This window comes from Anser anser (assembly GCF_964211835.1).
Source record: "Anser anser genome assembly, chromosome: 1".
NCBI classification, from domain to species: Eukaryota; Metazoa; Chordata; class Aves; order Anseriformes; family Anatidae; genus Anser; species Anser anser.
This window is the reverse complement of record NC_139720.1, coordinates 214,663,188-214,687,960: the sequence shown is the minus strand read 5'-3', so window position 1 is coordinate 214,687,960 and position 24,773 is coordinate 214,663,188. Positions and strand designations below refer to the sequence as shown.

Sequence of the window (24,773 nt, the reverse complement as noted above, 5' to 3'; positions counted from 1 at the left end):
GACAGGATTTTGCTGTGCTGAGCAAGGCGAATTCAGACGGAGCACTTAGCATTGTGCCGCATGATTTATTTTGGCAGGCCGATAAAGCAGACCTGACAGAATGACGAGTACCGCTACAAAGAGCAGCTACCCGGATCGGTCCAGGAAAACACTCTGCAGGAACCCGTTTCTCAGTATCAAGGTAAATACCTCCTGCTTTCTGTAATCCCCTTTGTGTTGCTGGCTGGGAGAAGAGGAGGTTAGGTTCCTGCAGAAGGCATTGAGAGGATTTCCGCTTATAAAACGCCTGTGAAAAGCACTGGGGGGTGCTCCCTGCGGCGGACGTGCTGTTGGAGGAGCAGCCCTCTCTGCCCTAAAGCTCGTGGTGGGACGGCGGTGCTGCGATGCACGTTTAGCTCTGAGGTCCTGCAGTGTTTTTGTCCCAGCAGTGGAACTCCCCCTGCACACTGCAGGCCTTCAGGAGAAACAACTCCCACAGCTACGAGCCTCAGTCTTCATGGAAATAACTTTTTTTTGTGATATCCATGCTAAATGCATACACGCAACAAGGGGCAGCAGAGGTGGAGAGGGAGAATCGGTGCTTGCTCTTGAGGCTCAGCACATAGCAGCCTGCAGAGCTTGGGCTCCCATTAGCTCCCATTGAGGCACCTACAGAAGGGTGAGGAATGGCATCTAGCTGGCTTAAGCCCTGCTGTTGTCTGCATTTATTCCTAAGGAAGGAAGAGATGGCCCAAAGCCAGCTGTGTGGCATTTCCTAAACCCTTTGGAGAAGCTCCAAAATTTAGGTGTCTGGTAGCGAGGTGTCCTCTGTCCCAGAGCACCCAAAGGGCCGAGCCACAGGGAAACCTGGTGGAAGGTGCCTTCCTCTTCCCTTCTCGAAGCTGGTACGAGGTGTGAGGTTGGAGAAGCTGAAATCTTCTGGCAATGGGGCCTGTCCCAGGCTTGCCTCTTGCCTCCTTCCCATGGCTGTGTCAGCACTGCGGGAGCTACTCGGTTCCTATTTGTGAAGTTGCTTGCAGTTGTTTGCACAAGGAGGAGCTGCGATCCATGGCTCATGGAGGTGGTGGGGAATCCTCTGCTTTGTGTAGAGCTAATGGCATGTTTAAAAAATCCCACGTAACGCTGATGGTGTTATCGTACCACTAGTGCAACTGGTGGTATGCTACAAGGCACTGTCAGAGAAGATCCTGTTGGAGAAGACAGTGCAAAGACACTCAAAAGAGAAAAAGGCATAAACGTTTAGAGAAGACAAGCATCTGCAAAGTGGAAGCAATAACCATCACAGACCACTGTGGTGCAGGAAAAAGTGAGTGCTCACCTTGCACCAGTTCATATCTCTATCTCCTTTTCTGCAAAAAGGACATGCTGGAAGTTTTGTGCTCTTTTCTCATGTCAAAAGAGGCAGGCAACTAAAACCAAGATAGCTTTTTGCCCAGCTGGATGGCAATTTCTGTGTTCAGTGGAGTGTATCGTTGGGCTTGTGAAGATCAACTTTCAAGACGCTCTTGTTCAAACAAATGGAGATGACAGGTACAGAGACTTTTGCTAGGGGAATAGACGGCTGCAAAATGGACGCTTGAGACACAGAGGCCTGGGGGAGCTGAAGTTGGTGCAGCATGGCAGCAGATGGAAATTTGTCTGCTGCAGGAATAAACTGAGAACAAAATGGAAGATGCTGTTAATCCCACAGGTTTTGGGATTTTCTTTGACACATGCTGTACGTACATATATCATTTAACATGAGCTTTTCTTAGCAAGTCATTGCAAGCATGTGCAGGAATCAGTGGTTTCACTGAAAGAAGTCGGTAGTGACTTGGTCAGGTGGGATACCAAATTTGCACTGTTTTCTTATTTAATTTTAATGAAAATAAGAGCCAGCTTTGCTTCTTTGAAGCCTTCTGGAAACGAAATGTTGTGCTGGACTCAGTGCCTCCTCAGGTCCTCATGCTGAGGACCTCTTTGCAGAACCATGGTCTGCACCCTGGTGAGATGCCAAGTGTAACTCTCTCTGGACTCAGCACCTGCTTCACGCTCCTCTGGCTGAATAATTGCACCTTATAGTGATGGTGTTATTGCCAAATTAAGGCTACACACAGTGTAGCTGGAAGTCAATTACCATTAGAATCTCATCAGGCTGTAGAGCAAAAGGCAGCAGCCAGTGTTAAAGGCTTAAGATCTCTCTGTCATTTTTGTGGGGAAGATTTGTTTAGTTTTGTGGGTTTCTTTTTTTTTTTTCTTTTTTTAAATAAATGTGGGTGAATTTAACCCCCCTCCTCCCTTGTGGCAGAGGCAAAATGAGCTCAGAGTCCCCAAGGTAGTGGGTTACCAGAAATGCATGGGCTGGAGGCACGGAAGAGGGGAGCGCTGCTTGCTCGGTGCCACACAGTCCTGAGGTTTCTCCCCCATCCTCTTTTGACTCCCTGCAGTTTTATTTCTTGTATGCCAGCAAGAACATCTTTAAAAATAAAATCACATTGATTTTTTTCCCTGCGAAGATATTTTAAAGTGGTTAGAAACGGCAAAGATTAAAGGCACTGAGGTGCAATGTCAGCACGGGTCTATGAGCAGTGTCCACATCTATTTTGCTGAGTGAGACGTCTGTGAAGGCAGATGGACAGGAGGCTTTTGGCGGGGATCACTGCAAGTTAAACCTGGGCAGTTCTCAAACTGGCAATGTTTGCTAAAATATTCCTGAAGGGTGCCTGGAGCCCACCCGGAGAAGGGCAGAAAGTGAGGGATTTGGGTGGAAATGGGTGGAGAAGACTACTTCTGCTCCTCATGGGCACCGTTCAGCTGGTTTTCTGCTTGGAAAGCTCGGCAGGGAAACCCTGACGGACCCCTCAGGTATGAGCAGCACCTCAGAAGGCTGCAGGGACAAACACAGCCGCAATCACTGCAACAACCTCGACAAAACCACAGCCAGGCACTGCCCTGTCTGCAGCCCATGGCCAAGGGTAGCAAAGCCTCTTCCACTTTTATGCTCTGCACTGAACTGCTGAAGGACTTCTAGCCCCTCTGGCAGAGCTGACCTGACCACGCATGTCACCAAGTACACAATTGTACTTAGCACAGGATGTTTTCCTCAGATCTCTCTCTGTATTTTTTTTTTTTTGGCTTTCAAGAAGTTAGGTCACCCTGTCCGGTTTCTAAATGAATAGATGACTTCCTTAGAACAGATAACTTCAAGACCAGGGTTTGAATGGTTCTTGCAGAAACACAAAACAATTGCGCAATGTGGTTTATGCATTTGAAGTGGCTGAGGAATGCCTTTTCTACATGTATATAGATACCGGGGCATGAAAACTAATTGCCATGTGTCAAAATGCAACTGAGAGGCATTAACTCAAACTGTCCTCCTGGGGAATGCGCTCTGGGCTGATGAGCTACGAGCCTTTAAAGCTATCTGACACTAATTCCTGCAGTCCGTCAGAACAAATAACGTCAGGTCTGCTGCTGCTTCCATCGAAGTCCAACATCTTGCCTTGGCTCCGAGCAGCGTTTTGCACCTAATGCCAAATGCTCGAGTCTGGGAAGAGCCACTCGGCCGAAAAGCTGCTTCCCTGCAGGGCAGCACAAAACGTAGAGAAGCACGCTGGGATCCTCTGAAAGGCTTTTTGGAAAGGCTGCTGGGACATTTGAAAGGCTACTCGGACAACTGAAAGGCTACTTGGACGTTTGGAGGCTGGGGCTGTTGATGCGGTCCCTGCTCGATGGTTTCACCCCGCCCAGGAGGTGCACGTGTCCGCAGGCATTGTGCCCGTGGTGGTGCCGAGGAAACCCCAGGGAAGGTGAGCAGCCCCTCAGGGACGACACGGTCCCACAGCCACGTGTTTTCCCACCACCACACCTTGCTCGTGGCCATCCTGCACCATGAGGATGTGCCCAGGGACCTTCACGTCCCAGAGGTGGCCTCCGGGCTCATTTGCGGACACAGCTGCCGATCCAACAAACCTCCTCGGGGGACGGCGTGCACGTGCCCACCTCCTGCAGCTATCAAGAACCTTCCTGAGGACACTCTCCCTCGGTAGGAGCCGCACCATCCCAGCTACCAGCCCACCAGCTGGCTCCTTGCCCACCTGGCAATGACCTGCCATGCACCAGTCCTCAGGGAGTGCCTGTCCTTCAGTCGTGCAGCTGACCCTGGCTTCAGCCCTTGGTGTCTTCTGCTCTGTGCCTTAGTTTAAAAGCAAGCCAGAGCTGCTCCTGCCCCGTGTTACAAGTCGTTCTCTGCAGTAGCGGAGCCTTACACCCAGTTACATGCCACTGGTTGTGATTAAACTGGAATGAGCCGATTCCTCCCAGACCCGTTTCCTCCTCTCTGCAAGCGCAGCCCCGCGCATGGGATTTTATCACGTGCTAAGGCACAAAAACTATGCTTAAAATACCAGCAAAAGGCTCCCAAAGAAATGGAAGCAGCATGACAGGGACTTCCCTGCGACATCTGGGGAAGACCTTGCGTGTGGCTCTCAGAGACTTTACATGGAGGATTTGCTGTCAAACGGCGTGATCAACACTAAAAACACAATAGAAGCCTTCTAAGAAGATTTTTGCAGACCGTCGAAAGGGAAGATGCTGGTGCTCGATCCCCAGTTCTACAATTTACACAAGCATTCGTTTGGATTCTCCAAATTGTTTTCATGCAGCCAATTTAAGGGAGAGGTTGGATGGGAGCGGGGCTTGGCCCTTAATGGAAGAGTTGCCAAACAGCTGGCTTTGGGGTTGCTTCTGGGAGCGTAGATCTCTGGGGCTGCCCCTGCCTTTCTGTGGCTCTGTCCTGCTGACATGGTGCCTGCAGCTCAATTTCTGATGGTCTGCAGCTCCCCGACACTGCTGTGGCTGGGGCAGACGCTCAGTGCAGGAGGAGCTGTGGTTAGGGCCACTTCTGAGGATGGCTTTAAGCAGCAGGAGTGTCATCTCGGCTGAGTTTCATATAAATCGAAATAACGGGGCTTCCTGAGCTCCTGAAATAATAAATCTAGAGAAATCAAAGTCCTGCTGCCCATCTGACCCATGTCAGATTATCCCACCAGTTCCCCATGGAGGGACCCAAGCCTCGAAGAAGTCCTTGAGAAAAGTAACTAGATGGCACAGAAGGATGGTGCGGAGAAAAGCTGAGAAAGCTGTAGGGTGTTATCAGGGTCCTCACTTGTCCAACCCTGATGGGCTTTTGCACCAAAAAACATGAGAGATCCCAGAGGAGTGGGCAGCACAGCCCACCAGCATCACCACAGCTGCAAGGGAGCAAACCGGGAATCAGACACTGGCAATTACCAGCTCTGTTTATCATTCACTAAAATTTTCCCCAGCCTAGAAGTGCCCCACGGTCAGGGTGGGTGCCCACAAAGACTCCCTGAGGAGCAAGAAGGAGACTTGGCTTTGCGGAGCTTTATTTGCACGACCTCCCACTTTGCTACCAAAGAAAAGTAAATCCCCATGGCGGAGAAACGGGAAACACAGAAATTCTTGCTGATTATGCAAAAAGCCAAGTTTTTCTGGAGCTTTTTTTCTTTTCTTTTTTCTTTTTTTTTCCCCAGAACAATTTGACTTAAAACTGCTGCAAAAGTTGGAGAAATTGCAGGCCATGGTCCTCACATTCCTGCTTGATTTTTCCTTTTCAACCATTTCCGCCTTGATTTTGACTTTCTGAATGTTTTGGGCAGCATCTAGAGCAGTTACAGTCGGGTATCCAGGTTTGCGTAAACCTCTTTACTTCAGCACACAGGAGCAGTGCGGAAATGTTAGACGTGAGCACCTCTCATGTCTTTGTTAGCAATCATGTTAAAATAGGCAGGCGTTGAAGAAAAGAGGTTGAAATGTTTAATTAAAGACCAAAGGAGCCCTTCTGCTATCGATTCCTCCATCTCAGGAAGCTCTGCCAGGCAGCCTGCAGGGATTTCCTTCCCTTGGCTTCATCCTGCTGGCTCATGCTGGGGGGGGGGGGGGTCATCTTCATAGCTCTTCTATGGCTCCTGCTCCCTCCGAAGGGCCTGGGGCTTGCTTTGGCCTTTCCAGCAGCTCCCACTGGGTCCCTTAAGCTGCTGCAATCCCCTCAGGATGTTCATACCCTTGCACGGAGCCAGGACCTGCAGTACTGCATTTCTCTTGCAGAAAACGTAAGGAGAAGCCTAGAAAAATGCTCCGTGGATTGCAGGGAGGGAGCTCTGTGCACTCCAAATCTGGCTCTTTGTCCCCCTCGGAGCATGTCCCCAAGCCTGAGCAGACCACGGGGACACACGTAGGTTTGGTCTGTGGGCTGCAGAAAGAGCAGGATCCTTCTTCCAGCTCTGAGTTTTGGCCTGGATGAGCGGAGCTGCAAGCAGCAGCAAAACACTGCTGTTTGAATGATGCTCTCAAGTGCCACAAGCCCACGTGCTAACTGAAAGCTGGTGTTTTCCCATTCTAAAGGCTGCCTTCATTCTCAGATGCTACCACGAATATATGTGTCTCTCTGTCAGTAAGAAGCCCCAATATCTCCAAATATGAACCTTGATTATATTGCATCTACTGTTTATGATGATTTGCACACTCCAGGACCAAAAGGAAGATAGAAATGCAAACACCACGGTGGTGTCGAACTCCAAGAGCTCTGAAAACCCCTGGCCGGGGGCACAGCCTGGTATGCTGCCCCTGCTCCTCAGGTTAGCTCCTGCAAGAGGATGTTTTGCACCCTGAGACCCCGGGCAGTATCAGGGCACCTCCTTGGCACATGTCCTCTGGATTGCTTGTCCCAGGGCCAGCTGCTGCTTTCCAAAAATGGGAAGCTGAGGATTGGGGGCCATTCCCATCAAGAGTTTTGGACGAAACCACCTTTTCTGTAGGCTTAGGTTGTTTGGAAGGACGGATGCAGGTTATTCTGCTTGCAATGATGTTGGCAGCAGAGAATGGCCCCCAGCCTGTTTTGTTTGCAAGTACAGACTTCGCCTTTGGGACGGAACCAAACCCAAGCCTGCAGCCGTGAGCTGGATTGGAGGAGACACAAGGGCTGGGCGTCACACCCCTCATTCCAGCCTGTGTTAGGCTGGTAATGAGTTCAGGAATCACACCTGTGTTCTGAGAGGTGTGAAGGGATGGGCTAGGATGGGCTGTTTGTTTTCTGGGAGCTGGTAAACAGGAAAAGTTTAATTTAATGCCGTTGTCTTCCTTCGTAAGAGCACTGCTGCCTGCAGCTTCTTGCTGCTTCTGCTGGGAGTATGAAGACTCAGGCTCTGCTGGCAGGGGAGGATTTAGTTGCAAGCAGGCTTTGTCTGCAGGGTTATCCCTGCTGAGATCTCCTGTGACAGGAGAAGTGCATGTCAGCGTGCCTGTGCAGATGGCCCCTGGAAACTGGAGCTGCTGCAGGCATTGATGCTCTGGCCCTGGAGCTGAGCTGATGCTCTGCAGCTGGTAGTGCTCGGGGACATCTCTCCCTTACAAGGGTTATGCTGCAGTCTCCTTCCAGGCGTGAAGAGCATCTTTCCAGACCATACAATTTGGAGAGCCAGATGTCTTCATCAGATACAGAAATGTAAACAAGTGGCTATTGCTGCAGGACACAACGCAACGCCGTGCATGCAGCTGAATAGCAGGGACGTGTCCCTCCAGCAGATCTGATGTCCACGAGGCCATTCCTTGTCATTCTGGCAGTTCACCAGCTGTGCTGTGATCTGGTGGCTAACAGCAAATGGCCCCAGGGCCAGAAGCACTGGGGTCCGTGCCCAGTGCTGTCACCAAACCACTGCGAGTCCTGTGCAGGTCTCTTTTTTTTTTTTCCCCTCTTTTCCATGCTTTACTCTGCCCATCTTCAGATAGGGAATAATAAAATACCAGGTTCCCAGCCACTTTGCCCTCCTGGATTGAAGATGTGGGGCAGTGCTGGGGGGCTGCTGAGCAGGGAGCTGATGTCAGCCGTGCTGTGAAGATCCTGGATTCGGACACCCCGCTGGGCTGTGCGCTGGAAACAAAGAATTTGGCCTCAACATTCTCAGCTGAGCTCATGAATGCAGAAAACAGTGCCTGGACATAGCCAGCAAGATTTGTAGGAGTTTTAGTGAAGCTGTCTCTGGGAAGGTTTTCCTTTGGCTGGGTGACATCTTCTGAGCCCCAGCACGGTGCGCCCCTTGGTGAGTTTGGAAGGGGGAGGTCGTGGTTTGCACCCTGCTTGCAGGATGCAAACATTGCTGAAGGTGGTGGTACACATACCCTGCTGCTCTGGTTCCCAGGGAGCCAACGGGGCCGGACCATCCTCCTTTTCCCTTTTTGCACTGCAGATGTTCCCTTGGTTCACAGAGCAGTCCAAATTGGCAGAGGCCTCGCTTCAGCCCTGGATCGGATCGAGACACAGCAGAAGCCCAGGCCAGGCTGAGCAGCTCCTCTGGTGAAAATCCTGCCTGGTGGGAGCTGGCTGCACAGCCAGCAGAGCCAGAGCAATGCACAACAACTGGGAAAACGTTTGCCAAAAGCAGTACCCTGTGGCATTGCAGAGTGTCCAAGGCCAGGGCAGCAGGTCTGTAAGGATCAGGGACACTCAGGCTGTCCTGCAGGGGGGTGAGCAATCCGTCTCCTTAGGGCATTGCGACAATTTGGGTTGGTGAGCTTATTTTAACTCGTTTGGAGGATGGGGAAGGATGCCTGTGGTGAGCCATGTGGCAGCGGGGAAGGAGAATGCTTGTCATCTCCCTTCCCTTGCTGAGAACTTTGCAGAGATGTGGATGAAGGGCAAGGGGTCTCCATACCTCCTGGGCCAGCTCATTCAGTGCTTGAGAAATGCTTCTGCACGAGGAGCAGGATGATGGATGATGCCCTCAGGCTGTGTGGCTCGAGCCACACGTTAACTTAAGCGTGCACAAATATGTCGCTAACAATGGAGGAGATAAGGTCAGTTTTTTTTTGTTTTTGTTTTTGTTTTTTTTTTCTGGGAGCTGACAGTCTTTGATAAGTTTTCCTTCTGGAAGTGAAGAACTCTCACATTTTCCAGTACAAGATAACATCTTTGCTTCCAGATCTTTGCAAGAGCTAAAGTAAAAAAAAAAAAAAAAAAAGGAAACAGAAATCAGAATTTTCCTCCCTGACCTTCTCCTAACTTTCTCTAGAGGTGCTGTTTGTTGCTGTGTTTGGAAGGGCTTGTTCCTGTCCCAGCAGATCTGCCAATACAGGGCGGCTGCCGAGGTCGGGCTGGACGGGAGCGGGGAGGTTGTGCAACCTTCCACTGCTGCTGCTGGATCTCAGATCAAGGTCAACACAAACTAGCAGCAGCCTAAGTGAAATGATTTGTTTATCCAAAGCCGTTTTCTGCTGAAGAAACTACACTCTCCTTACAAGCACTAACCCTGATGTCACTTTTGGCAGAAAGCTACTTAATGGTGTGACCTAATTTCAGATGACCACCACTGGCAGGAGCGCGGCTAGTATTCAAAAAGTTTGTATTCCATAACCATGCTTTTGTGTAAGCGATCATAGAATCACAGAATCATTAGGGCTGGAAAAGCCCTCCAGGATCACCTGGTCCAACCACCCCCCTACCACCACTGTCCCCCACCAAACCATGTCCCCAAGCACCACGTCCAGCCTTGCCTTGAACACCCCCAGGGACGGTGACCCCACCACCTCCCTGGGCAACCCGTCCCAACGCCTGACCGCTCTTGCTGAGAAAAAATGTCTCCTCATTTCCAACCCGAACCTCCCCTGGCACAACTTGAGGCCGTTCCCTCTGGTCCTATCACTGGTTACCTGTGAGCAGAGGCCGACCCCCAGCTCCCCACCCCTTCCTCTCAGGCAGTTGCAGAGAGCAATAAGGCCTGCCCTGAGCCTCCTCTTCTCCAGCCCAAACCCCCCCAGGTCCCTCAGCCGCTCCTCACAGGACTTGTGTCCCAGGCCCTTCCCCAGCTTCGGAGCCCTTCTCTGGACACGCTCCAGGGCCTCGATGTCCTTCTGGTAGCGAGGGGCCCAAAGCTGAACCCGGCACTCGAGGTGCGGCCTCACCAGAGCAGAGCCCAGGGGGACGAGCACCTCCCTGCTCGCTGCATTACTCCTGACACAAGCCAGGACACCGCTGACCTTCTTGAATGGAAATGTATTTGTGAGGGTGTTGCAGCTTGCAGTAATTGTGCTGGGTGCTCTCTTTTTGTCTTGGCAGTTCTTTGTTTTCTGCCATGGGCTCCTGCAGCTCTCCCAGCTCCTGGTCTCCGGCTACCTGAAGAGCTCCATCTCCACCATCGAGAGACGATACGGCCTCTCCAGCCAGACATCAGGGCTGCTCGCTTCCTTCAACGAGGTGAAAACCAGCTTGTTTCCCCTGTCCACCCAGCAGACGCTCTCCCTGCCCTCCTGTCATTCCCTCGCCCAGCATTTCTGAGGTCTGTGTCCCTCAAACCAGAAATGTTCTGAGCATTTCTGACTTGTGTCCCGCTGCAGGTTGGGAACACGCTGCTGATCGTCTTCATCAGTTACTTCGGGAGCCGAGTGCACAGGCCTCGCTTCATCGGCTGCGGCGCCATCCTGGTCTCCTTGGCCGGGTTCCTCATGTCGCTCCCTCACTTCATCACAGGGCCCTACGAGTACGACCAGTCCATTGCCAGTAGGTACTCTAGGAACTTATTTTATGCCTTTTGGGACAGATAATGGAAATTATCTTCTCTTGAGGTGTCAGGAGCTGCCAGCTGCAGGTTTAATGTCAAGGAGTTTTAATTTTCCAAGAATTAAACAGGCCTCTGGTTCCCCTTGTCTTTTACACCTCCGTGCTGCAGGCAAGCTCCGGGTAGCAGGACGGTTTTCCCAAGACTTCAGGGCTTTCATCTCCCACGAGCTGTGCCAAGCTGACCTCACTCACGTCAGCTTCTTCTTTATTTTCATTTCCATGACCTCAGTAAGGTGTGGTGAACGTTATCATCCGAAGCCTTTTGCAGGAAGGATTCAGAAGAGTTGTGCAAGGAGCCCAACTTGACCCAGAGGGGCAGCGGAGGGGTGAAGGGCCACTGTCTTCAGCGGGGAGCAGCAATCCCACAGCCACCCCCTCCTGCTTTGGGGCATCTCCCCTGGCTGCCCTGTGCACCTGAGATCTTCTTGAGCTTTAAAGTTTTAGACCCCCTCCAAAAATCAGCCTCTCATGGGAGACACACAGGTAGATGTTGCTCATGGAGAACAGGGGCAGGGTGGATTTGGGATGTTATTCCTGAAAGGTGAAGAGATAAGAAGGAGAGAAAGAAGGGAGGGAGGGAGGGAGGGAGGGAGGGAGGGAGGGAGGGAGGGAGGGAGGGAGGGAGGGAGGAAACATCTCTCATGTTACTCCCCAAATCCTGCCATGCAGCTCCAGCAAATCCTTTAGAAGCCTCCAATAAATGGCTTTTCTCTGGCTCGTCAGAGAGAGAGCAGCTGCTTTGCTCAGCTATGGCCAAGAAAGGAAGATTTAATAGGTGAATAATTCTCAGATGCCAATGGGGTCAGATGCTAACGACAGTTTGGAAACAATTAGCCATGTATTCTAGGAGTAGCTCGTGCAGGTGGCCCTGTGTCAAGCACTCAGAGTTACAAGTGATTTGGGGTATAACCATGGAAATCCTGCTATAAACACTTCCCCTCGTGTATTTAAGGGAGATAGGGATGCTACAGGATTCCTAATCAGTTCTATCACTCAGGCAGTTTTGTAATCCATTTCTGGGTAAAATGAGTTCTCATTTCCTGAGCAGTGAGTCACAAAACCTGCAGTTTTCCTAACTTTATTGTGATAGCCATCAGAGAACCTGGAAGCGATCTCTGCTCTGCTTTTTCAGTGGAGGTAGCTTTCCATGGCACGCACATCTGTCTCGCTGCGAACATCTGCGGAGTAACCTTTGCATTGGTGCCCTTTCATCATGACCCTACCCAGTTCCCTGTCCATAGGTGTCTATTTGGTTTGGGATTTCCTTCCACCGACGTTTCCCACCCGACATCTGTTGCGTGCACATCCACGTGCTTGCTGCTGTCTCCAGAAAACCTGCTCTCTCCTGACAGAGCCTCTTAAACCTGCTCCCCTTGTCCCCGCAGGCATGTTCAGCAACACCACCGACCTGTGTCAGCCTGAGGGGCCGGAGTCCCAGGGGAACCTCAGCGACACTGGCTGTGCCCCCCACACCGCCAGGGAGAACCACGAGGTTCTCCTCGTCATGTTCATCGCCCAGGCGCTGCTGGGCATCGGCGGCGTCCCCATCCAGCCCTTTGGGATCTCCTACATCGATGACTTCGCCAGCGAGCAGAACTCCCCCCTCTATTTGGGTAAGGCGGGGGACATTGGAGAAAGAGGGGAAACCAGAATTATCCCTCTGTAGCAAGGCCAGATAGCACTCATTTGCACTAATGAGAGCTTGCTCTAGCCCTTCTGCTCTATCCAGCATCGGGAAGGTTTCTCCAAATTAGTGGATTTGCTCCAAGCTTGGACAGACTGCAGACACCAGTGCTGGGAAATGTGATTTAGGGGAGAGTTTGGGATTACTGGGATTTTTGGCCTGCGAGTGAAAGCCAGAGAGAGACACAACAACCGTGTCCAATGAAAAGGCTTCAATAAGGAGAAATGAAATAATCTCCTCCCTGTGTTCACAGAAGGCAGCTGTAGGCTTAAGATGCAGAAATTAAAACTTTGTTTAGGGATGGGGTAAATGGTAGGAAGCTAAAGCAGGAGGATCGACCATCTGGGAGGTGGGCAAGCATCCTTCAGCGTATGGGGTGCTGGAGAACAGCTTGGGCAGCCTGCGAGGGATTTTCCAGAGCAGCGGGATGGATGAGATGGCCCTTGCAGGTCCTTCGAGCTCTTTTCCAGCTGCTATCTGTGACAGCCTTTTGAACTGGACGGACCAGCAAGGGTGGCTCAAAAGCATGTCATTACCATCAAGAAAGTGGAAGTACCACATCAAATTTTGCTCCAGTACGCGCTGGAGACCTTTTCAGCATATTTAAACAGATCATCTGTCAGATAGGAGTGGAATCCTCAACGTGTTTGATATCTTCATCAGTAATTCACACAGGAGAGTTTGCTGATAACTTTTATCTCCGTTCCCCTGTAATGAAGAGTCAGTAAACTGTGATACTGAAGAAAGTGATTCAGACAGCATGATGAGTTCCTTGAGCAACTTTGTGTTTCCCAGATTTGATTATGTCAAGGGGCACATTTTGTTTCTGGGTGTATTTCAGCTTTTCTAAGAGGCTGGAGAAAAGTAGCAGGAAAAACCTGAGTTTTGCAAAACCTTTCCTGCAAAGGGAGCCCAGGAAGCACGGGGTTGTTATTGCCATAGATAGGATAGATCCCCACAGGAGACAGATCAGAAAGCTGCTGGGGAAACAGCCCGCACTGGAGGCAGGTGTTGTGGACCCTGGTCCTGCCTTGAGCCACCTCGTGTCCCCCGTGGTCCCTTCATGTGTGGCTGAGCCCCTCTCTGCTCCGATCTCTACAGGCATCTTGTTCTCCGTGACTGTCATCGGGCCGGGGGTGGCCTTCATGCTGGGCTCTGCCATGCTGCGTTTTTACGTCGACATCGACAAAGTCACCGAAGGTGAGTGTAGGCACCTCTGGAGAGCCGTCCATCACCCTCCGTGCTGCGTGAACCAGCAGCAGTCCAGCCCCTCGCTGGGCATCCTGACCCCCAAGGGTTGAGGATGCAACCCATAGAGCATATTCTGGCTCTCTTTGCTTGTTGTCTCGCCTGGTAAATCGCTTCCAGCACCCAGGGATGCTCTGGAACAGGTCTCATCAAATCTGGGGTGGATGCCCCAGATGTGTGTGTCCTTCCCATCCAACCTGGGTTGCTGGAATCCTGTATTTAATCATTGCTTTCTCCTCCTTCAGACCTGAGGGTCATAGAGTCATAGAATCATGGAATATCCCGAGTTGGAAGGGACCCAAAAGGATTTCTCAGCCCTGGGTTGCTGCCAGGTCTGGTTAGGGGGATGCTCATTTTCACTGTGCTTTTAGAGCAGACCTCATTTCCACTCTTCTACAATTCTTATGCCATATGCCAGAAAGAACAGTGGGAGCATCTTGCCTCCAACCAGCACTGGGGAGGAGGGGGGATGTGGAGGACAAGAAAAAAACAGAGAGAAATATGAAAGAGAAAGATGAAGGGGAGAAATAAGAGGCAAGGAGTGGAGAATGGGTACCAAGACTCAGATGGGAAAAAGCAGAGGGAAAGGTAGGATGGGAGGAAGGTGATAAAAAGTAAAAGAGAAAAGCCAGGTAGTTCAGGAGAGGAGCATGAAAGGGATTTCCTTTACAAGCTTTCTCTCTCCCTGAACCATGTTACCAAGACGTTTTGTAGTCATCTCCTTTTTTGGCTGCTCTTGAAAGCTGGTCTGGAGCACAAGTGGATCTTTCCCAGCTATTATCAGAGCAGACACACATTATACAGCATATCCTCACGTGAGGAAAAGAACAACTGACAGGCTTCTTTGGGTGGTGACCACCACCAGCGCAGGGGGTGGATGAGCAGTGGGTGCTGGTGCTGCAGGTGAAGCTTTGGCTCCTTCTTGGAGCCTCAAGCTCATTCCTGCTCATGGATTTCACCAGAGGTTTTTTCACCTGGACTTTGTCACTGTATATTTTTATGATCTTATATTTTTATGATGTTTACAAAGTAAGAACGTGGTTTACAATGCCTCCTCCTATCAGAAAACCTCCAAGCTTATTACTGCAGTAATACATCCTCCTCACTGGCTGGTGAACCTCAGAGAGGTCTCTGGAGTCCAGACAAGTGAAGACTCCTGGCCATGAACCCCAGATGCACTAAGGAGATCTGTGCTAGGGAAAGCAAACTTACTATAAGGCATGATCTTTCACTTACCCCTTGCCACCCTTACAAAGTTGACTGGGACCGTGCCATGTTTTTTCACTGCAAGCCCACCACCACAGCTGTATGCCGTATCTCTGCAGAGATGATGGACGAGCTCTCCCCAGGCCACATGCAGCAGCAGGGAGGGGGATTCCTTCTCCTGTTGAGCTGAGAGCAGGAAGCCAGGATGGACTTCATCTAGATCCTCTAGAATCATATATATCAGCCTCTGAAGGGTGAAGAAGTGGGAAGCTCTACAACATCCTTGTCCCAGTTACTCCCATCCAAAGGGCTGAGTGAGGTTTTAGACACCCTGGTGACACCGAAAAATGAACCGAGATTTAACAGCATGCCATGACCCAGGTGCAAATGCTGCTCAGGCCCCAAAACTGATGATTCTCAGGTTGGGAGCCACTGCTATGGAGCGCAAGGATGTCTTGCATGTCTGGGGCCACCCAGCACCATCCCTTTGGGGTCCCTCTGGTCATCCTTGACTAAATGCTGTTCTGTCCATTTGTGTTGCAGACGAGGTCCAGCTCACGAACAGGGACCCGCGGTGGGTCGGCGCCTGGTGGCTTGGCTTCCTGGTGGCAGCCAGTCTTGTGGCCGTGTCTGCAGTGCCCTACTTCTTCTTCCCACGGGAAATGCCAAAAGAGGTAGGAGAGGTGCTGCGGGTTGCCCTTGTGGCGTTGCACTCAAATACGGCGTTCCTCAAAGTCAGCTGTGAGCTGTGCTTTGGTCTCACCTCTGGGATGTGATAATTGCATGGTGGCACACCAAAATAGCACAGAAGCGTAGGAATGTTCAGCACCAGGCAAACCCAATGCAGATGGACGTCCTGCCTTCTCCTGGCCCACATGGAGATGGGACTCCCCACTTCCCTGGGGAAGCAATGGTCCTGCTCCTTCTGCCTTGTCTCGTTTGGGAGCTGGTGGCAGCTGCTGCACTGCTGGCCCTTGTTTCCCTTCAGGAGGATCACATGTGCCTGAGGAGGATATCAGTCCCATTTCATAGGAAATATGAATGGTGCATCACCAGCCTTTCCTTAGAAGTGGGTTGTGCCTGGGGGTGTTTGAAATACTGAGGCTGGTGGGTAGTTTGTTTCATTTCTACTGCAAAAAACAAAACAAAACAAAACAAACCACAACCCTTTTCAACACTCACTTGTCCATGGGGCTCCACCATCCAGCTTTGCACATCACCTCTGTGTTTTCTACCAGGGTCTTGATCTCTTTGGAGCCCTGCTGAGTGTGTTAGGGCTTGCGCCAGCACGTGAAATGGCTCGTGAGCTTCCCAAGCACTTTGCTGGCTGCGGGTCCTGGCTTTCTGGCAAATGGCATGTTGTGGAGAATAATTCAAAACAAATAGTTTCTTCTAGAGAAGAAGCCTTCCCTTTGCGGGGAGGCTTTGAATGCTGTTGGTTATTGGAGTGCCTTGGATGCGCTTAGCTGGTGCAACTGTGTTCCTCTCGATGTCTTGGCCATGCTCCAGCCTGTTTAATTGCCTTTCACATATCTTTTGTTTTGGAACACTGTCAGACTTCCTTGTCTAAACAAGTACATGCTCTGCCTGGTGCACAATAATTCCTCATTTCTCTGAAATTTCTGTGGTGATGAGCGATTCTTATAAAGATTTAAGGTTCACCTACTTTGTACAATGCAACCTGTTGTACCGTTTGCACTTCTGGGGAATACGGCGATCCACCCCTGGGTTTTACACGCGGTCAGGTTCCTCTAACAGCCGCAGTCCTGCGAGGTAACGGGGTGGAAAATCATCCTTTGCAGGATGAGGGTGACACTGAATGCAACGGGCCTGATTTATCCTTGCGAAGCTTGGTTCACTTTAAAATCATTACGGATGATCTATATTAGCAGAACCTGCTCAGTGTGCAATATGGGTGCACTCCTTATTGGCAGAAAGGTTATTTATTAGGGCTGCTGAGAATATTAATTTCATGGATGGCTCTTGAGGGAAAATAACGTGCTTCATACTAAACCAACTGTACTTTTACAAGTGCTGCACTCTGATCAGTGTGATCAGTTTTTCAGAGTTTTCCAGAGATTGTCTGGATAGTGATATAAAAAAACAAACAAACAACAAACAAAAAGAACAACAAAACCAGCAGGACATCCTCTCACTCTACTGGCTGCTAACTGTAAGGGATGCTCCCACATGGCTGAGCATCCATTTATCTCTTTGCAGCCCAGGTTTTACTTGAATTTCTCCTCATTTTACCATTTCACCCAGAAAGCCTTTGGAAACTGCTTAGAGTTTAAAAATATAAAGAAATACTCTAAGTGATGGCAAAGTTCTGCCTCCCCCTTGCAGGGTGGGAGATGCCAGGACCTGGTGAACCCAGCAGCTGGGCTTGTGCCCATCCCATCGGGGTCTCAGCACTGCCAGCAGCAGCAAAGGGTTCTGCTTTAAAAAAATGCCTTTTTAGAAACTTTCCCAGAAGCTGTTGTGGGTAAAACCTCTATCTGCTGTGGAAGCATTCAGAGCTCTGTAGGAATTCTGCATTTGCATGGGAGATTTTCTGGAGTTATTGCAGAAAAAAGTAATAATATTGTTTTCACTTGCTTGCCCCTGCAGTAAATCAATGTTCAGCTAAAGGTAAAACACGACCACTTTTTTGTCACAAAGGGCAGCCACCTTTCCTCTCCAGTGAGCTGGAGGCAGCAGCATTTCTAAGGCCACCCAATTACTACACTCATCATTGAGCTCATTAGAGAGACACTTCCCCTACAACAGAGCATCAGCCGGGGATGTGCTGCAGGAAGGATGGGCAGAGATGGGAAGAAATTTGTCACGGGAAGGAAACGTGTGTCTCCAGGCAAAGCTTGATGCTAATAAAGCATTGACCCCAGGTTTGCCTTTTCCCCAACTGGAACAGCTTTGCCAGTTGTGTGGGACTTGCAAGCATTTGAAGGCATCAGCTTGGACTTTTCCCCATGTTTGCAAAGCCCCGGCACAATATCTCACCCACACCCAATGCATCCAGGCACGGCAGCCATGATAAAACACGGGAAAAGCGCAGCTCTGCTCTGCCAAAGGTGAAGCCCAAGGGTTTCTGCACCACCTGCTGTGGGCTTCATTTCTCAGAGGCCAGAAAGGAACCTCAAACCCCCCGGCCAGGCTGTCCTTGCACCGCTTGCTGCCTGCAGACTGTGCACGTCGCTGTAGATGATGGAACTGCCTGGGAACAAGCTGCTGGTACCTTTCCCCATGGCAGAGCCCACCAAGCAAGATCACCGTAGCAAAGGCTGGCCCATGGCTCTGTCCTTCTCGCTGCTGAAAGTGCTAATTCTCTTCTTTGATTCCCACCCCACCTTCGTTTTCCTTTCTGTCTCCTGGCTCACTCGTTGTATCTCAGCTCAGCTCTTGGTGGTCTCTGCAAACCAAGGTCTCTGTCCTCCTCAGTGGGCATCATCCAGCAAACTGGATAACTCTGTCTTTTTGGAGGTTTATTTGTCTCTTCCCATCAGCCAAGAAAGATCTATATTATTTATTCTACAACCACATTTCAGCTTTGGCTTTACTTTACAGCTTCTTTCTTTGAAGTTCCTGCAATGACTTTTGCACTTCACATGAACACGTTTTGCACTTAATGTGAACAGAGTTCAGTCTTTTGATCTTTTCTCTCATAAATCAACCACTCTATACCCCTCTCTTGATCTTTTCTCATAAATCAATCACTCCGGACCACTCTTTTGACCTTTTCTCACAAATCAATCACTCCAGACTCCGAACATTTTTGTTCCTCTGCTTTGAAACTCGTCAGCAAGTTTCTAGCACCAAAACATCCTGAATAACACGACTTGAGGACAATCACAGCAAAGCTATAAAGTTGTCAGGATCTCGGGTGGAGGATGAGAGGAACTTTTATTGGACAAACTGCTTCCAGTCAAAACCAGTTTTTTCCTAATAATTCCAGTTTAATGCTGTCTCCATGATCCTGAACCATTTCTCAGGGTTTTGTCCTGGACTGTGGGGAACTACAGCCTTTGAGTATTTTCCTGTGTGGCCAGTTTGCTCACTGCTCTATCATCTATACCTGGGTTCGATGAGGGAAAAGCGCTATATGGAGCACCCCGAACAAAAGCAGAGGCATTACCCTTGTTCAGTACATCTGGCGTGCAAGACCTGTCTTGCACACTCCATTATCTGCCTGTTTGGGTTTTGTTTTGTGGCTCCAAAGCCATCATGCAAAGCCAACCATCTCCCAGGCACCGTGAGAAGGGGGTGGCTGGCGCTGCCCGGCCGCCCTGGCAAAGCCTCCCCTGCAATGCCAGCACACATTAAATGCAAATGGCTTCGTGGATGATTTTATGGGAAGCAGGTCAACACATCCCTGTTGTGTCCAAGCCCTGGCAGTTCTGGTTTACTGTCACTAAGTCCCCATCAGATAATGGCCCATTACACCAGTGCTCACCCCCAGACCTCCGAGAACACAGTTCCAGGAACTTGCATCCTTGTGTGTTCCATGGCTGCACCATACGTTCCTGTGGAGATGGACCTGAGCTATTTGTTGTTGTCCTCATTTCCAGACGTGCAGCTGAAATTCCTATTTTTCAGCCCTAAAGTACATGGCTATGCTCTTTGCACAGAGTTAGGTTTGGTTTCTGTTATTGCAGCCCTCTAGTTGCCTAGGTTTTCCTGCTTGGTATACCAGCCCCTTCCGTATGCACAATTCCCATCTGCCTTCTCCTTTAAAGATGAAGTATGACAAGTCTTCTTACTGTGCTAAGGGGATTGCTGAAAATAGCTGGGGATTCTGCACTGAACCACTAAGGAAGCCACTGGCACCTCACAGCAGCTCAGTCCATCCCTCTGGGATGCTCTGTTCTCTTCTCCTATTTAGCAATGTTGTGTTTAGTCTCCAAGTTTTCGCGTTTTCCAGTTTAACTCTTGTTTTCCCATATGGTGCTGCACAGAGAGACTAGACCTAGTGGGTTCCCTTTATTTATTTAAACACTGGTGCTGTTGAAGAGGGAGAACAGGCTGCTGAGATCCATCCACCCTAACCCAAGGTTGCCCATCCAGCTGGGGACATGGGGATGCAAACCAGAAGAGATGAATGGGTTGACATCTCTTTCGTGTTGGGTCCTTCTTCATCAAGGCTTCACGTGTGGTGCTTTGGCTTGGAGAAGTGCAAAAACAAGGCTGAAAGGAAGCACAAACATGGAAAGAACCACGCCTCTACGTCACAGGAAAGCCACCAAAGGGAACCTCACGGTACAGCTGAAGACCACTCAGTGTACATCCGTGCAAACTCCATCTAACTCAGCAAATCCAGTGCATTTATGTTTATGAGCTGCTCAGCTCCACAGACAGCTTCACTGTGCTCCGTGGTTTCTGCTCAGGACCCACCACTTGTGTTCTCCTGCTAGAGGTGGGTGGAGGCACCGTCCTGCTGCCAGCAGGTCCATCTCCTGTAAGACAGGTTGGAGAGGATGGAAATGGCCAATGGATTCAGTCCTTTGCAGAATGGAGAAGCAGATTTTGGGGGACATTTCATTGTGGGGCTGAAGGGATGTGAAATGTAGGAGTGCTCAGGGCATGCAGCAACACAATGGCTCTGTGGTGGCCCCCAAAGTGCATCTCCTGGGATTTTGACTCTGTCTCTAGGGCAGATGAGTCCCCTGTTGATCATCTCTCCAGGTTTTGCTTTGAATTACCCCCAGATATTTTGAGGAGATGCTTGGGGACAGAAGGGAGCACCAAGATGGACCTGCAGCCACAATCTGGAGACCTCTGTGGCGGAGCAGAGGGTTAGGAAGTCACCCCCGTCTCCCATGGATAAACCCATCCATCTAGGCAGCACCTCACGCCACGGGGAATGGAGCTGGCAGATCCAGGACAGCAGCCTGCAGACTGCATCAACTTGTTTCATCCCAAAAAGCACCTGCTGCATGGTGGCAGCAGCAGGGAGTGCATGGAGAAACCTTGAAAATGTGTCCTGGCTACATATACCTGCAAGAGCTTGGGATGACATTGCTTGTTGAGGTTTGGGAATGTCTGCCCTCAAGTCCTGAAGCAGAAGGTCCGTGATGAGCAGACGCTCCCACAGGTAGAACACAGCCAGCACCGCCCCGAAGATGCCCTGTGGGCACTGGTGCTGCTCTGGGCCACGCCAGGGGATTGTACAGGTGAGCCCAGACCTGCAAGGAGCTGACAGCCTCCTGTCCTGCTGGCTGGGAGCTCCCCAGCCCGCCGAGGGTACCTGCAGGGTGCAGATAGCCGACAGCTCTGCCTGGTGGTGGCCTCGGACTCCGTGTGAACTTCCCAGGTCCCACGTGTTGGGGTGGCAGTGACTCGCCCCTTCTGTGCAGCAGGGACGTTGTGCAACAGTTCTGGGGAGAGGAAGTGAAAATAACCTTCAGTTTCTGTCTTGGGACAAATTGTCCTCGTTTATTCGAACCCTCCCACATTGATCCAGCAGTGACCTGGCGCGCTCCCAGGGCACACGGAAAGCCAGAAAGGAAAATATCCCACAGGGAACTCTTAGAAGTTTGCTCCTCTTTGTGTTACTGCCTGTTGGAGAATGGTTAAAGAGCTGGGGTGGGGAAATCAAAGGGTTTGTCAGAAAGCTTTGTCCTCAGTGCCACGGGGCTTTGGTGCTCTGAGGCTTCCCTGTTAAAGCCCCCAGAGCACCAGCAAAAGCAGCTTGGAAAGACAATCTGGGGAGCATCTGGAGGCCAAGTAGCACTGGCATGCAGGTGCCTGCCTTACTGGAACAGATTGGTCTCAATGGTCGGATTTTCCCCAGGGAGCTTTAAAGACAGGCACAAACGGCAGCTTAAAAATAGCCAGTTTTGCCTGAGCGAGGCTGTGGGCTGGCTATTTTAACACGCTAGGAAACAGGGGCCCTGGTGGGACCCACATGCGCTGGAAGAGGCATAAAGGAACGTTTGTAGGGAGCACGACCTTGTCAGGAGGGAAATTAGTCCTTTTTCGGTCTATGAGGTTTAGCATTTTGTTTGTTTAATACAAAAATGGGTTCACTGACCTTGTTTTTCACTGAGCCTGGAGCACAAGGTTCTGCACAGCCAGAGGGGAACTCTGCAGAATCCCCAAATTAAGCAAAGAAAACTTCTCTGTCACAGAGCAGGTCACTTATCCCTTCTTCCTGTGGTGTACATGAATTAAACCGGGCTGCCCTTGTTGCAGGTGCAATAGCCAGGATCCTGGCTCGCAGGCGAGCCACCTTCATCCGCCTTTTCTGCAAAGCAGGTCCTGCTCCTCCCCTGGCTCCCAGCCCTGCTCCATTGTAGCTGATTTATTCATGTCTGTGCTTGGAAGTGGAGGATTTCCCCCACTCAAGGTCAGGCTGGGGATGCTCTTCCTAATGCAAAGCCCGGTGCTTGAGGAGCTGCAGGAAGGGATCTGCTCGGGGAGGCTCTGCTCGAGCGCGGGTTGGACCAGACGATCTCCAGAGGTGCCTCCAATGTCAAACGTGATCCAAATGTGATCACAGCCCCACAGCCTGGCACCTCGGGGCCCTGCGCTGGGCTCTCGCCACCAGCCCCAGGCCTCTCTGGCCCCGGGAGCACCCCAGGGGCGGCCTCCCCAGCGCGGAGCAGAGGGGCAGGATCCCCTCCCTGCCCCTGCGGGCGCTGCTTTGCCCCGTGCAGCCCAGGATCCCTGCAGCCCTCTGTGCCCGAGGGCCCCCAGCTGGCTCCCAGCAGCTCGGTGCCCACCAGGCCCTCAGGACACACATCTTGGGGGGACTTTGCAGGCTGGGAGCCTCCCAAACATCTGCTTTGGCTGGTGCTTCCTCGGGGTTTCAGCTAAGGTCTCCCCAAAACCAGCGTGCCTCCTCCACCCCCCGAACGTATCCAGAGAGCGTTAGATAAAAAAGGATTGCAAAAACCAGGAATGCGGTGCGGGCCCCTTCATTGAACCCTCCAAGGAACAATGTTGAAAAATCCAAGCTCGGGGGCGTTTTGCAAGGCGCTTCCCACGCTCATTTGTTTTCGTTTGACAAGAACGCCGCCGCAGACGGCCGGGAAGCGACGCACAACCGAGTGGTGCTATTTCACCTGCCAACTCCGGTGTGCCAAACCACCAGCGCAGAGTAATGCTAAAATCCCCAGCTGCAGGAGCGCAGCATGCCGGTGCCCAGCGAGTGGGCAGGATTTACCCCCTTCCCTCCGCTGCTTGCTTTCCCAGCATCCAAACATGCCTGCTTCACCCTGCAGGAATGCGTTTCCCGATCCATTCAGGCAGCAGAAATGTATCGCGGGGCCACGCCGCTGCGGGGAGAGGAGTTTGCCTTCTCCTCGAGGGCTTTGCTTTGCGCGCAGAGAGCAGCTGCTGCTCGGCGCTGAGGCAGCAGATGCGCACAGAGATGTCCTGCTCATGCTGAGACATCCCGAGCTGGGGGGGTTTTGTCCTGGGGATGTGGGTTGTGTCCTGCACGTGCCAGCAGAGCCCAGCAGGCTGTTACCCCTCCGAAATGCCAGCAGCTGGCATCTGAGGAAGCCGCAGTCAGTAACAGCTTGAATGCGTTTTTGGAAAGGACTGCAGTTTTAGCACCTGCGTTTCTGGTCCTATGAGACGCCCTAATGGAAAAAACGAAAGGAAGCTGGATTTTGTCTTTGCATTTGAAAAATTAAAAAAAAAAAAAAAAAGAATCTCCAAGCTCTACCAATGACAACCAGGAAAGGAGTTATAAAAATCCCACTGCTGCCTTGCAGAGGCTCTTGAGAAGAGATCGTGGTATTCACAGCACGGGACATTTTGACCTCTGCAGTGTTTAATAATCATTCTTGTTTTCAGAGAAATGGAGCTCATTTTAGCTGATGAACTGTCCAGTTCTTTGGAGGAATTAACATCTAGTTTCTATTGAATTAACTCATTCATCTGACTCACGTTAAGTTTGTGTCAGGAGCTGCAGCAGTGCGGTGGCTGAGCTGATGTGGGATGTCAGACAGGGCTCTGCTGGCTCAGGGCTGCTGGCTAAAATTGCACTGTGGGTTTTCTTTCTTTCTTTTTTTTTTTTTACCCATGAAAACTTCACTACCCTTGAGCACTCTATGCAATCATAGTTGTGTAGTATCACTTGTCATCTAGTTAGTGCCCTCCACCCAGTGAGTCCCCTAAAAGCCTGCAGAACAGGGGATCTGACATGCATCCAAAAAAACTCCCCTCGTGGCCTCCCACTTGCTGGTGCTGGAAGGTTGGATGCTCCCCTTGGACAAGCACTCACCTCCTAAGGAGGCTGGGATGAGCTCAGGTGATTCAGGATCCCCATCTTCCACCTCTCCTCTTTCTCCAGCGCCTCTCTGCTTTGGAGAGGTGGCAGCAGGACAGCTGGGGTGCACCTGGATTGATGCCCTACAGAGCTGTAACCTTCGGCAGAGGCTAAATGAGAGGTGTAAGCACAGAGACTTGGACCCGTCTGGCCCCCGGCTGCCAAACATCAATCCCCTGAGAAGGAAGAAGGGAGGCTGCAGGATTTGGCCTCTTCCAGGAGGTCCCTTCCATGCTGCTGCTTTTCAAGGGAAAGTTGTGGCTAAAAACCACCAAAAGCATTGAAGAGAGCAGAGGTGCTAGAATTCAGCTGGGATTCTCAGGATCTAAAAGTGTGGAAAAGGGCTGGGAGAGGCGAAGGGTCTGGAATCCCCTGGCACTGCCCCTTGCCCTGAGCACGTCCCTGCTCTGGTGCCTCTGTGTCAGCGTCTCCATCCCAGACCCCCTCCTTGCCTGCACCTTTTTTTCCTTGTAATTGCAGCCTGCTCTCCTTGCTGATACCAGGGGCAAAGGCATTTGCACAGCTCGGTAAGCACTGAGACTCGGGGGAAATGCTCATCCTCCATCCAAAACCGCAGTGTCCTTCACCTGCTTTAGGTGGACCTTCTCCTGCGGTCCAGGTGCACCTCTCCTTGAGTTTCTGTGTCCTTGGGTATTTACGAAATGTGATTCGGTGCTGTGTGGAAAGGGGAGAAAGTTGGCTCTTACCCCTGTAACCCAGGCGTCTGTGTGGATGCTCTCATCCTGATG

The 24,773-nt window shown here is 51.0% G+C and overlaps 1 protein-coding gene across 2 annotated transcripts in view; it reads left to right on the top strand.

Moving 5' to 3' along the window:
* The window catches only part of SLCO2B1 (solute carrier organic anion transporter family member 2B1), a 52,762-nt gene that overhangs the window by 11,467 nt on the left and 16,522 nt on the right, over nt 1–24,773 (top strand). For both annotated transcript variants that reach the window (XM_083828983.1, XM_083828984.1), the window contains exons 2-7: nt 78–181; nt 10,112–10,249; nt 10,390–10,552; nt 11,998–12,225; nt 13,398–13,496; nt 15,294–15,424. In XM_083828983.1, coding sequence (XP_083685109.1) covers nt 101–181; nt 10,112–10,249; nt 10,390–10,552; nt 11,998–12,225; nt 13,398–13,496; nt 15,294–15,424 — 840 coding nt within the window. In that variant the 5' untranslated portion in view covers nt 78–100. The remainder of the gene's footprint in view (nt 1–77; nt 182–10,111; nt 10,250–10,389; nt 10,553–11,997; nt 12,226–13,397; nt 13,497–15,293; nt 15,425–24,773) is intronic.